General features: G+C 41.3%; 1 protein-coding gene across 8 annotated transcripts in view; it reads left to right on the forward strand.

Moving 5' to 3' along the window:
• The window catches only part of dlgap4b (discs, large (Drosophila) homolog-associated protein 4b), a 187,022-nt gene that overhangs the window by 152,628 nt on the left and 19,698 nt on the right, over positions 1-14,696 (forward strand). For 5 of the 8 annotated variants that reach the window (XM_088085642.1, XM_088085654.1, XM_088085645.1 and 2 more), the window contains 6 exons: positions 1,774-3,047; positions 3,193-3,407; positions 6,179-6,280; positions 8,081-8,231; positions 10,922-11,177; positions 11,574-11,726. In XM_088085642.1, coding sequence (XP_087941768.1) covers positions 1,848-3,047; positions 3,193-3,407; positions 6,179-6,280; positions 8,081-8,231; positions 10,922-11,177; positions 11,574-11,726 — 2,077 coding nt within the window. In that variant the 5' untranslated portion in view covers positions 1,774-1,847. The remainder of the gene's footprint in view (positions 1-1,773; positions 3,048-3,192; positions 3,408-6,178; positions 6,281-8,080; positions 8,232-10,921; positions 11,178-11,573; positions 11,727-14,696) is intronic. The other 3 variants (XM_088085649.1, XM_088085650.1, XM_088085656.1) reach the window with 3 other exon arrangements.

A 14,696-nucleotide genomic window follows, 5' to 3' on the forward strand; every position in this document is an offset into this window, starting at 1 on the left:
AGTTTTTAACCACTTTATTAGTTTGCTTCACATCTGCTGGGACTCTGCAGAGCTTTAGTGTCAAGAAACATTATTCATTTTTCCCCTGTCCTATCTAAATTTAATATACTACTATATATCAATCTTGGAGAGGAATTTGATGGCAGAGTGTGATACAGCTATGTTAAATATCCAACAGATTATGCAAGGTATGATCTGAATATTAAACATTTAAGTTATGAGGGCTGATATAAACATGTCATTCAGCTGCAACTGCCAAGACTACTGCAATGGCTAAGACAGGCAATAAATGGCCCAGAATTCTGCCTGGTGAGGTCTACATCCTGTAGTAAAGGAAACATTCATTTCTGGGATTTCACCCGTAAGTAGAACCGTAATCTTTTAAACTGCATTCACTTAACTACACCAACAGAGATAAGAAAGCAGCATGCACATTGTTGAGTTTGAATGGGCTTTCAAAAAATGGTATCTTCCCTGACAGGCAGGGCTCCTTTATTCCAGGAGGAATGATAGAAAGAAATCACACACTTTGCTGCTACTTTCTATATTTCATTTATTCATGTATTCCTCAAAAACCAGAAGGCAGAAGTATTCTTCACATAAATGTAAGGGAGAGCAGACCAGCTCACATTGGCATTCCTATCTAGAAAAAAATGATGTCCTATCGCTGATTATTGCATGCTGAATCATTAAAATACCTGTCAATGCATAAATACCACAAAGGTCTCTATCACCTTCCCTTTCATCGTCTGTCATTTTCCATCCATGAAGTACCATCATTGCTGCATTGCCAGGCAGGGCATTGGCGCAGCTTGACTAGTAGGACAAGGAGGTGTAGCTGCCAGCTCCTGCAACCCACCCACACACCCCGCTGGTCAAATCCTCTTTACTGGTTTCACTATGACAGTCGGCTCGCCATCCTTGGCTTGCAACGCAAAGATACGACAGGAGCTCGGTGATGAGTGCCAGGGAAACCCACTAGAGGTGAGAAGAGGAGAGAGACAGAAGAGTGGAGGAAGAGATAGAAGGAGAGACAGATGGAAGAACGGGCAGAGAAAGAGTGTTACAGGCGAATAGAAAGGGTTCTCCCAAAGATTTGGCTGGTCTGTATCACAACTAACCGGGAGGATGTGCTAAGAAGTAGCAGCGGGTTTATTATTTAGACTTTTTTATCATTTGTTTGTTGGTTTTCTTAAGAAAGGTGCATGATTCAATATCCAATGCTACGCCAACACAAAGTTTTATTTGTTGATTGGTGCACATGAATGAAAATGTTTGTGCTGGTTGAATTAACATTCTTCTAAATCTTCTTACAGAATAAGATTAGACTGAAAAGAGGAGATATTTGTTTACTGATTGCTGGCATGTGCTGCAGCCCCACATAGTTGTGGAGGTGTAGGGAGTTACAGATGACTGCCAGGAATTGTTTAGGGTTTTTTTTCCCATGATATATGCCCCAGCCCACTGGCTGCTGCTCGTCATTGTTCAACATGTTGTTTTTCCATCCACTTCCAGCATTTTAACACAGATGTTCGCTGTGGGAGGCAATAGAAAGCTGGCTCATTCGTTGCACAGTATTTCCCTAACATCCCTACAGCTAGCCTATTTGTAGTCTGGTTTGGCACATAAGTAGGCGTGTTTGTGTGGCTGAGCTGATAGGGGCTGTTGAATATGAATGTGTTTTTGTGTGTTTTTTACAGTACGATGATAACCGGTTCTAAACCTCTCCCCTTTCTGTTGTGCTTTTCTGTTCTGTTTGTCTCTGTTTTCCAGGAATCACCTTCAAGGTCATCAGTCATCTCGGTTTGGCCAGGGGGTCTTCTAGAAGGTTGGACCTCCTCACCACCATGAAAGGTTTGGGGACCAATCGTAACAGACACCTGTCTGACTCCTGTGAGCCTTCCCCCGGCCATGCAGACGCTCTCTACTCTCAGAAGACCAGCACTCTCCCACGTAGCCCTTACCTGCTGAGCCCCACAATGGACCACTACGGCACCATGGACCCTCATCTCTATCCATCAGCCAACCCTGGCTCCCTTCCACCAGAGTGCATGCTGCCTCTCAATAACCAGCTGTCCAATAGCAGCACCTTCCCCAGAATTAACTATAACTCCTACGACCAGTCTGACTTCTCCCCGCCTGGAGACAGCATCGGGGGGATAAGCACAGGGACCATGGGAACATCCATGTCCATGGGCATGGGGACAGGCATGAGCATGGCAGGACTGAGTGCACGTACACCCATGATTACAAGCGGCTCAGCAACTATATCACATCATATGACCAAGAACCAGGCGCCATCCAGTCTGCTGGAGTTTGACAAGCAGCTACCTGGAGGGCGTGATGGATTCAGCACGTTGCAGTTTCATAGAACGTCCGCTGCTGCTGCTGCCGCCAAGCAGCGCACAGACAGTCCTGGTCGCATCCGCTATATGCTGCACTCAGTGCAGAAGCTCTTTGCAAAGTCCCAGTCACTGGAGAGCCACAACATGAAAGGGAATGTCAACGGACGCTCCACTGGCAGCGGTGGAGGCTCGTCTAGCACCGAAGATGGTGGGAAGCAAAATCGCAGATCCAAAAGTAAAGATCGGGGTACAAAATCAGAGGCAACTGCCAAGCGACGGCCACGCTCCAACATGTCAGGTTATTGGAGCTCAGACGATTTGGACAGCAGCGATTTGAGCAGCTACCATAACACCATGGCTATGATGACTCTTGGGCGTCCGACTGGCCATGACAGCCATGGGGGACAAGGCAGATACATTCACAGTGGCTACAACACCATCAGCTCCTCCAAAAGCAGCAACGACATGAAGTATCAGACGCTCACTGGGCCTGGGAGTGGAGGAGTTGATGGACTAGGTGGAGCAGGAAGAATGGTAATAAATGATAATGACTATATGAAGGGAGGGTCCTGGTCCACGCTGACCATGGGCCAGCCGAGACAGGTGATCCAGAAGGGCTCAGCAACTCTGGACAGGTCCATGCTCAAGTCCAAATCCTGCCAACCTGAACTAACCTGCAACTACCTGCAGGTTGGACGAAGGGTGAGTAGGCCAGATTACATTATGGCTCTTGATTAAAGTTTGATATATAATGTATTTATTTTTGTGTTTCCGTGTGTAGGTTAAAGTATCCTTGTGATCAAGAGCATAAAAACAGTGAAAAAGACCAATTTTATCCTGTTTGTAGGGTGATTGGAGTAGCACTTTAGGCCGCAGTGGAGGAGCCCATGAAATCCCATGTCGGCGGATGCGCAGTGGTAGCTATGTGAAGGCCATGGGAGACATGGAAGACAGCGACGACTCGGAGGGAAGCCCCAAACCCTCGCCAAAAACCGCTGCTCGTCGCCAGAGCTACCTCAGGGCTACGCAGCAGTCTCTCAGCGACCAGCTACCCCCACGCAAGTAAGACAACAGATTGAGTTATTATGCAGCACATGATAGTTTTCAGAGGAAGGGAGACAACCTCATGTTCAGGGGACTATCCATGATTCAACTGTAAACCAAAGTAGACTCATGACTAAATACTGCTATCAGACAGCTACAGTCCTTTTATTAAAGAGACTAAAATTGGCTTACGTTTGTAAGGTTTGCAAGAACAACTACAAAATAAACAAATGGGTTTTTTTTATGTATCACTTTAAAGCTACAGTCAAAACAACTTTGTGTCATAGTTGCTTTAATTGACAGTATATTCTAAAATAAGAGACACATGAGACAGATAGTCTTTTTAAAAATCATGTCCTTCCTCCTCTTCCTCCAGCCCCTAATGGCATTCGCTAGAATTGACCACGCAAGGCAGCAACAACCAGATTCTGTTACTGCATTGCCTATTTTTCACCTCAGTTTTTTTTCAGAAGCATACTTTGGTGTACTGTTTAGCTGTAAAATAAGAAGGTTTGAACCGGCCACCATGTGGAAATAAGGGCATCTGTGAACAGCCCACCATGTTGGAAACAGCTTACGCACTGAGCAACATCCACTGGCCAGACCAACTTTCTCATTTTAAGACGAAACAGTACACTAGAATATGTTTCTGAAAAACAGTTGGGACAAGAAAAAGTCGATTTTGTGACAGAATCTTTATTCATATTTGATCAGCGTGGCCTAATTGGATAGTTTGACTGCAGTTCATGAGACGTGATTAACATGGCTTAGAGCTGTGTTAAAGACTTCTTGATTTCTTGTCTCTGATTGGTTGTTTCTGTTCATGCCACTAGAGGAGCTACAAGGCAATAGGGTAGGCAGAGGAGTTTGTTTTTTTCAGCGATTAAATGTCTCATTTATTGCGGTTTGAATACAGTGACAGTTTTGATTTTTTATAAAAGTTACCAAGTACAGCTTTAAGGGCTTCAGATATATCCTGTATGTGTCTTTGGATCAAAATATACTGTTTGTGCCTTTAAAATGGGTGCCTGCAGAAAGTGTTGATTTTCAGAGAACACCCAGACACGTCCCAAGAGCATGCAGTTATAAATACTGATTGGCAGAACCACTTAACAATCAAAAAATAAAGAAATAAACCACTCCTCTCTGGGTGTACAGGAAGGAAACTACCACACCCAGACTCACCATACAGTATGCAGGAAAGCACAAATGCATACAGTCTACACACACGTACACACAGTCCATGCTGAGCTTACTCACGCATAGAATTAAGTGGTGTCAGGCTCCCTGTTGTCCCCCACATGCCAGCCTCACTACTAAACCTCAGCTCTGACTCACCTTCCTACTGTTGGACACACAATGCATCAGTGTAGCTCGACACAGACAACATTAGTGTAGTTTACATAATATGATACTGACTTTGGTTTTCACTCAACCAGTAAACCATCACAAATAAGCCTCATCTCTCTGAGTGACTGGCATCGCGCCTCACTTGTCTTTAAATTTCATGCTTTCTGAAGCAGACATATTGCACAATATGTGATGCAGGCGCAGCAAGACATGGCTGGGTTATATGTGTCTTCTCATGAAATGACAGGAAATACATTCATATTCTTCATTCTAAAGCAATGTTAAGCAAGACAGAACTGTCATGTTTTGGAAAGTCTACTCAGACTCAGAGCTCAAAGTGCTTATGCACATCAGAGGAACAATCACAATGCCCTAAAGAAGTAAAAAGTTTTGGCTGCAGTTACATCTAGTTTCGATGTTTCTCTCTGAAAGACTGTCTGCAGGGATTTGCTCAAGAAACTTATGAAATTTTAATGATGCATATATTTTGGTCTTGCTTTGCTTTGACATTCCCTACCGTATTTTATGTTTTTAGAGTTTTATTCTATTATAATCAACTTGTGATATTCACCAAGATAACTCCGGAGACGGAAAAACTCAAGACGGTGTTTGTGACAATACCTTCTATACAGGATTCCCACAGTCATGGAAACCCTGGAAAAGTCGTTGAATTTCACAATCACGTTTTCCAGGCCTGGAAAAATCATGGAATGAGTAAAAATCATTGAAAGTTTCAGGAAAAGTCATGGAAGTTTTATTGTGTGTAATGAAATTGTCACAGTATTTTTTTGTGGATAACCTTCCATGTAATGTTGAATAACAGCAAATTTATTTTCTTTAGCTGTCAACGGAATGTAGCTCTAATATGTTTGATGTTTTGTTTACCATTGCGTACATTTCTACATTTTTCCGTCTTTCTCGTCATGTACGTCAGCGCCCTAAAATGATGTTTAAATAGAATTTGAATCTGATTTATTTGAAAAATGCAGGGAAAGGGGGACTAGAAGAAAATAACTGTTATCAATGGTCCTTAAAGTCAAGGAAATGTTTTGAAGGTTTGTACATGAAAATGTGTGAGAATCCTGTCTATAAAGCAGCTCTTGTTTTTGTTGTCAGGATGGTCCTTGAGTTTGCAGTGTGGAAATATCATTGCCTCCCTATATGATACTTGAACAGTGGGCATATTTCTGATAGGATAAGAGACAGAGTGTCGCTGAAACAAGAGGGCATCATCCTGAGAAACAGCCACAGGCCTACCTGCAGTACACAACTCCACATAAATAAAACATTTCAAATTGCTTTAAAGTCTCTGTTTAGAAATGTAAAGATTTATTCTTCCCTAAAGCGTGCTTGAATGACTAACCCTACTCCCCCTGCCAATCCCTGACCATCCAACCCCACTCTCCTCCGGTCTGCTCCACCCTGATTGGCGTGAGCAGCAGAACCCTGGATTACACCTTGTTGCAGGGGGAGCTGGATGCCCTGTGGTCTCCGCTCCACAGTGTGTCCTCTCTGCACCAGCTGGGCAGGTCAATGAGCAGGTCAGTGATAGATCTGTAAGCCACGTCTCAGGAGTGTGGTGCAAAACGCTTTTGTCTGATTGGATCGTTTACAATCATTGACTTTGCACTACCCTCCTCAGACGTCTGTAAAGTCAGTGGCAACTCCAAATGCCAAATTCATGCCCTGCTGCCAACAATTGCCAGCTTCCCTTAAGCCTGTAAATACCATCTGCCCGGTACTTTTAGGTGAAACGTAGCTGAGTTTGATACTATTCAAACGGGGAAATTAGGGAACATCTGTGGCCATACACCATGGCATGGCACCTTACTGTCATGTTACTATCACTGTGTGCCAACAAAGACTGTGTAAAAACGTGACTTTAGAGCGGCTGTTTTTAATAAGACATAAACCTGTTCTTTGTCTTTGGCACCATGATGGCACAGAGAGCTGTGTACACACATCGCCTGACATCACTGGCTTTGCATGCTCAGATGCTGCAAATATTGATGCCAAAATTAGTCAAGGGTCGAAATTTTGATTTTTCATAAATGAAAGTGGAAATGAAAGGGGTATCTTGAAAAGCAACCTTATCCTCCTTTTATCTCTCTTTCAATCACGGTTTTTGCTTGCGGTTTTTTGCTTCTCTTCTGATACATGTTTCCTTTCTGCCTCCCTGTCATCTTATATTAAAGGGACAGTTCAGATTTTTGGAAGTTGGGTTGAGATACTTAAACATAGTCAGTGTATTACTTACAGCAAATGTGGGTCAGCACGGACCCAGTTTGGAGAAGCAGACAGGAGTGCTAGCACAGAAGCTACACAATGTACTGCTGTGGATGGAGCCAGCAGCAAAAGGTATTTTAACCACCTGAAAAAAGTTCCACCCAGAAAGGACAAATATCATATTCAGTGTACACACGGATTTGATTAGGAATCAAATGAGAGGAAAACACTATCACAAAGTGGTTGTATCTGTCAAGGGGAGACTCATGGTTACCTATACAACCCATTTTATTTATTCCAAAATTTAGCCTAACGTTGAGGTGTTATTCAGTCCCCTTCCTGACAAGCTAGCATGACATAGTTGGTATCACTTGATTTCTTAGGTCTTCTACTTTTATGTGATATCAGTATCACTCTAGTGTGGTACAACCTATTAAAGACAGAAATATCAGCTGGTGATTAATGCAATTTTAAAAAATATAAAACATGTTATGTACAATTTGTTTGAGTTATTGTGTGACTTTGGTGAATCCGAGCTAACCCTATTAAACACCAAAGAATCACAATAACACATATAAACAAAGCAATACAGGCAGCAGTCAACCAGCATCTCCTGTGTTCTGTGAGGCAAAAATATTGTTTTTGTCAAAAAGGTCTGGTGGCTTTCAAAAGAGCATAGTTAAATATAAAGACTTAAGTTACCCGTCAGAAAGGGCTTTCTGAAAACAAGGTAAAGCAATGAAAAATATGCTGAAATCAGCATGCACTTGAACAGATAATGATTTTTTTTAGGTGGCTTAAATACATTTAGCTTCTGCCCCATTCACAGCAGTGCATTGCTTAGCTTTGGTCGCAGTACTTCTGCCAGCTTCTCCAAACTGGAGGCATGCGCAATGCCATCTACTGTAGGTAATCAGTTAACTAAGGATAAGTACCTCATGCAACCCCACTTTAGGAAATCCAAATTATCCCTTTAACATCAACTATTTACCAATCTGTTCCTTGAATATGTCCTCATGCACTCCTGGCATCGCCTTTAATTTTCCTCCTTATATTTCATAGCCTTAATACATGTCCTTTATCTTGTTTTTCTTCTCTTCTTACTCCTCTTCCAGCTGTCTTCCATCTCTCAGAGAGCTCTCCAATAACCGCAGCCTGGACAACCTAGACTGCATCGGTGGTACAGTCTCGTCTTTGCCACCCTGGGATGATGATGACTTCAGCCAGGCTTGCAGTACCTTGGGCAGACGTAGCTGCTTGGCACAGGTCAGTGCTTGGCTGGACAAGGATCACAATTAAATATGAGCTGTCAGAGGCCAAAGAATGAAACTGTCTCTCTCTGTCTGTTTGTGTCCCTTGTTCTCGTATTAGTTCAGCTGATATTTTTGTAATGAGTTAAGAGTACATTTGTTCTTGCTTGAAATTTACACGACTTAGCTCTAAGCAAACTCTCTACTTTCAAATCACCAGTCATTTTCAAAGAACCCTTTGTCTGCCTTGAGCTACTAATGCTCATTTCCGTAGTATAATTTGCATTTTCACAGACACAGCTTGAATGACGGTAATAAAATGAGCTTCCTGTGAACAAAGAATTCCTATTTTTCGAATGAATCTCATATTAATGTGATGGTCCTAAGACCTAAATGAATGACATTGGTAGTTTTAAGTCTAATTTATCTACTTACATAAGAGCTATTAGCCTTCCACTGACAAGGTCACTAAGATGATGAACAGCTACGCAGAGTGGCTCTGATCTTTCTCAATGAACTAGTCAAATGAGGCAGTGCAGGCTATTAGTACAGGATTTACACCCAATCTCTTGACAGGTCACTACATTTCGATAAATGTGTCCAGTATGGGAATTTATTGGTGTAATTTGCATGCACAGCAGCATATCCAACACATTTAAATTAATAGGCATTATAATTTAGACTTGTTGAGGTCAAGTTTTATATTTTGGAACAGTTTCCCAAACAAAATTAATTCAGAACAAGAAGCTAAATCAGAACAAGTGGAAATCACCTATAACTGACATTTAACATGACTCCAAAATGCATGTACATTTAAATTCTCTGCTTCACTTTCCTGTGTGTCTCTTCTCCTGCACCCACCCTCTGATATGCTTCTGTTACCAGTCAGTGAACCATCAAAATAACTTTGGTACAAACACATTTTTGACTCCTCATCAGGCTGTTTCTGTCAATCAGCAGGACATGAAACCCATCATCAGCAAGGCTGATTCTTACTCTTCAAAAGAAGTCTCAGAAAGAGCATGTTGTTGTTGTATAAAACATACTAGAAAACTTTTCAAAGCGATGTCTCTGGCCTTGGGATTTCTCTTGTTTTCTGAAAATTGACAGTTCTTGTATAGCTAGACATGTAAGAAATGTCAAAAAATGAAAATGCATTTTACAGATGAAATGACAGCCCATCCAAAAACTCAGCATGAAGGGAAGCAGGAGGAGCAACACTGGTTTCACTGGGGTTGAAACACTTTGTAGCCCGTTCGCATTCCCAACTCTTAAAATACAGCTGCTTGGTCAGTAATGTCCACGTCAGACACTGATGCAAAAAGGTACTTTCGGGTCGGTATGATACACCGCCAGGCAGCATCAGTTTATAAAGCTGCTGCATGCCATTAGTTTGAAACGCCTCCAATAACAACGTAATATAAGGACCTGGAGAGTCCCTATAGGGTGGACTGGAGTCAAGGTGGACTTAGCCCGCTGTTTGCTTCCCGTATGAATGTAGGGCCAAACCGTGATTTTTTTTTCTAAGCCCAATTAAGTGTTTTTGTTGCCTAAACTTAACCATGTACGTGTGTTGCACAAGGGAATCAATGTAAACACCCTGTAACGAGCAGAAACTCTGCCTTTCTTGAGACAAACAGAAGTGTATTTTGAAAAGATGCAATGCATGTAACAGACGTAAATTGACGCACTGTCCCAGAACATTCACAACATACGCAGGAGGAAACCCAGTGCATCATATGTGGATGTGAAAGTTATCTGACCAACTAGCGATATTTGATGAGATGGGAGAAGAGAATGTGTCGCAACACTAATTATACCTTTTGTATCTAATTGCCACACTTAGACTTTTGACAAGGGATTTAGCGTTAAAATATTGGACTGATATTAATACAATGTTTTAAATAAAAGTTTGGCTGATGGACAATACAGATACCAATGTTTTGTTTTGTTTTTTTCTATTGTTGTTTATCATTCAGTGCACCTCCTCTTCAGAATATTAATGAGTAAATTCCCAGTACCTCACCTTCTTCTTAGTAAGATCAAGCAGCAACCTCTGGGACTATATGCAGTGATAATGCAGGGTTGAAAATTGAAACCTTTTCAAAATATTTGTACAAAGAGATTTTAGATAAAGATCAGAAATGTGAATATAATGACAATCGCCACCTTAGAATTATGAGGTTCCAACTGCATTCTGAGATATTTAGCTTCAAAGTTTTTCCATTTCAATAGAAAAATGATATGAACCTTTTTGTTTTCAATAGAAAAACTCCAAAATGCATAGAACTTAAGAAAAACTCCAGGCATAATGGTAATAAGCTGTCACAGAATAGGAATATATGAATAACTTAATTTGAGTTTGCAGCCTTTAAAACTAGTCAAAACAACACTCATAAAATCTAAGTCAGTGTCTCTCTCATATAGCGATATCGATAAATTGCACAGCCCTAAAATATCGTCCAATACTGATGGTTAGTAAATCGGTGCATCCCTACTTTTGACCCTTTTGGTGTCATTTTATTGCATGCTATGAGATGTGTCTCACAAATGGAGACTGCCCTTTACGGACAGTTAACTGGGCAGTTAGTGGTCAGCAGCTGGTAGCAGCTACTGTGATCAAAATGAACCCACTCATGCAGAGCTATTCGCCTTCTCTACACTACTGCTGCTGTCTCTGCTAATCTTGGCCTTTTCTTCCTCCAGCTACGGGACCTGGAAATGAGTCATCATTATGAGGACCACAGCTCTGAGTCTACATACAGAGATTCCCGTTCCCACTCTCAGGACAACCCAGAGCCTCCAGACTTGCCCATGCCAACATGCTTCCGATCCCGCAGCCACAGCTACCTGAGAGCCATCCAGGCAGGCTGTTCCCAAGATGACGACACAGCATCCATAGACTCGGGCTGCTCACCGCCTCCGATTGACACCACTGTTCGCACCTACAGCACCAGCACTGGTGAGTCATTGGCTGAAAAACAGATGATGCATTTGCTGCAAATGAATTTATTTGAATTCTTGAAGCATGTTAAGTGAGGAAATGGAGCACCATGATGTAGTGTTATATGTTGCCAAACTGAGATCCGAATGTTTTTTTAATGACATACACAATATTTATAGTGCATATCTGTTTTGGTTATTTAACCAAAACAATTAGCAATTAATTAGTAGACCTTGATGATTATTGCAAAGTTGTGACCCCTTTCCAGAGCAACCCAGACACCAAATTCTTCTTTTCTCTCACACTACTTTGAATGCTCTTCGTAGTCTTAGTCCTGAGTGGAACACTAGTCCTCAAACATGCACACACCAGCATTTTTTTTAGCTTAAATGCAGCCTTTTTTGCCCATGCTAGACGGCCTTTCTACACAGTGGAAGACATGGAAAGAACAGTTTGGCTCTTACCTGATAGCCACTGGCTTGGACAAAGCTCCAAAGGAGAAACAACTTGCAATTTTTCTTCAGCGTTTGGGGACAGAAAGACAACGCATCCTACCTGCACACACAGGTAACAAACCAGCCCATCTGTCCTAAAAGAACTGTTATCAATTTACCCCTTCGAGGACTATAAAAGACACAAAAAAACCTGAAGCCTAACTAAAGTTGTTATAATAATAATAATAATAACAATAATAGCAACTTTATTTATATAGCAACTTTAAAAACAGAAGTTTGCAAAGTGCTTTGACAAACAAGGCAAAGCAGATGCAAGAAGGGTTTCTTGCAGAGGCCAGTAGAACTTTGGTTGTTTCTGAAATGATTGCAGGACATAGTAGCGCAAAAATCTTGATGTTGAATCTGTTGTATCAGAGGAATTGTGAATGTAGACCTATGTGATGACACACATAATACAAAATATTTTGTAGTAGTTGGTGTCGTCTGACTGCTCCCTGATTTCAGAATAAGAGGATGGATATACAGCATGTGCATCTGTTTGGGTTATTGTTACCATAGAATATCCACAGTGTGTCGCTCTTACTCATAGTTTCCTAATAGACCTAAGAGCATATGCTGCCTTCAGGCTCGTGGAATATTTCAGTTTCTATTGTGGTATTGCTGATTGGAGGATTTTATTTTATGCTGTGCAATAACAAAAGTGCATTTTGATTGTTCTTTGTGGTTTGATATCACAGAGCATTGTGCTTTTTTTGTTACACATAAAAGAATTGTGTCCCTAACAAGCAACTGGTAGCATTGTTGGGCGTGGGCTGAACGTTTTATAAATAACCCTGGATCAAAATATATAGGCTAGAAATATATTTTTCAAAGACAATAATAGGCGTAAAAATAAAAAAGGAATAATCTGTCATTCTGTTCATATGTGTACTTCACTACCTTTACTTAGTTAGATCCTACCAATGTAAACACTTTGAAACCTGAGTAAATTGGCTTGTTTTCTTTCAAAAACATGACTAGAAGGCAATGAACAATGAAAAAAGGCACGGCCCAAAAATTTGCAAATAAAAGATTCTAGTGTCTAGTCTAGTGTTCTACTGATTTCATGGGATTTGTGGAACATTTCTTACCAAGTTGCTCATCGCCTTTTCCCCCACGTTTTTGAAAGTAATTGCACACATTTGCTCAAGTTTCAAAGGTTTAACTACTTGTGAAAGGCGTCCGAAAGCAGCACTAGAAAAGTGATGTCGCTCCAGGTTTCAAAGGTTTAACATAAACACACACTTTAAAATATTTTTCCAACTCTAGTCAATGCATTTTTAATGATGGCACATGAAAGTATTCTGTACTGAATATTAATTATCAAAAACTACTAACATATTTTTCGTCGTAATTAATCTGAAAGTTTGTTTTTTAAAAAAAAAAAAAAAAAGTGGACTCTCTCCTTGAGATCCGGGCTAAACCACCAATGGCATTAAAATCCTAGAAACGCCCCTAACAACAGCTTTACCACATCTTCCATGTTTTTATACAATTGCCTAACAAAATTAAGTCAACGTCCCTAAAAATCACTTTTCTGTGTAGTTTTGAGTTTTCCGAGGCGCCCCTGAAGGCATCCGTAGACACGCCGCCACGCCTCCCTCGCGCTCACAGACACAAACAAAGCAAACCAAACCACCGGCTGCTCCTCCGCTCAGCCCGGACAGGGACAGTGAGTGTCGGCTCCGGTCACAGCTGCCCCGAATATAATTTAACTTTGAACTCAAGACGCTGCTTTGCTGTATATTTGTCCTCTAATGGCAGCAGGGTAAGTATTTAAATCGTTATTGTTATGACTTTAATAGTGCTGAGTTTGTTTTCCCTCGCGTCTGTACTTTAGCTTGATTGGTGAGTGAGTCTTTAACCGTTGACCACAGAAACTTGTACGGTAAGTTACGTTAACGTTAGCTACTTTCCTTTTAGTTTGTCGCCGACTTGACTCTATTAGCACCCGGTATCCGACAGTGAATTGCACTAAGGCCAAGTTTTACATCACTGAATGGGTGTGATGTTGACACAAATTGAATTCAAGCATAAACTTAAGCAACTGCTGTTGAGCATTAACTTCAGCAGCGCACCCTAAGCAAAAATGACTCCCACTGCTCCTGTCATACTGTCTGTCTCACACTGATAACAACATTGACTTTCAGCACGAGTTGACATGTAAATGTGCTTCTTTTGCAGCCCAGCTGTAGCTACATTCAGAGTGAATGGCTAATGTGTTTAACGTGTTCAATTTAAGAAGTGTTGGGTAAGTGAAGAGTCTGATGCAAACACATTTAGACTATTTAAGCAAAGCTAAAACAGCATGTAGGAAATTAGGAGGGCCAGTTTCCAAAATCTGAGATTGATATCTGATGGATCTGTTTGTCTCCACAATTTACCACCATGGTTGATTTGTTTTATGATTTATCATACTTGTAGTGTTTCTGTTTGATGCACTCTTAACTATATTAATTATTGAGCATATGTGTGAGCATTACAAAGTGCTCTGTTGCTGACAATGGAAAAGTCACTGTGTGTGCTCATGGCTGTGCTGCTCCACCATGGGAGTCAGAATAAGTGGGACTGGTAAAACTGTGTGGGACAAGTTATATGTAGTTGTTTTGAATGGCCATATAGTCATCTAAGCTTCATAAAAGCTGCTTCTTTTTAGTTGCTGGGATGGAAAATTGGCCTTCACGGAGGGATTATTTGAGGGCTGCCCCAGTTTGGTTCTGTGTATGACAACATAGATTAAATCCCATTTTGAGGTCACATTTAATATAATGGCTGTGCAGTTTTGTAGCTGTGCTGTTGTTGAAAGCATTTAATGCGATAATTCATCGGAATAATGGCTTTGGTGACAGGGGAGTGGTGATGGTTACAGGCAAGGTTGGCCATATCTTGTGGCTGTTTATTGATTAAACAATGCAGACGGGTCAACTGGCAGACAGCAGGCAACTTGGCAAACAATATTAAACAGTTAAATAGGGCATCACAATCCACCCTTTGTCTTTTATTGTTCTTGCATGTTGTCCAGCTCCAACTGACCTCCGAACAG

The sequence above is a fragment of the Plectropomus leopardus genome, chromosome 2, assembly GCF_026936395.1.
Source record: "Plectropomus leopardus strain MGB_pleo_1.0 chromosome 2, ASM2693639v1, whole genome shotgun sequence".
NCBI classification, from domain to species: domain Eukaryota; kingdom Metazoa; phylum Chordata; class Actinopteri; order Perciformes; family Serranidae; genus Plectropomus; species Plectropomus leopardus.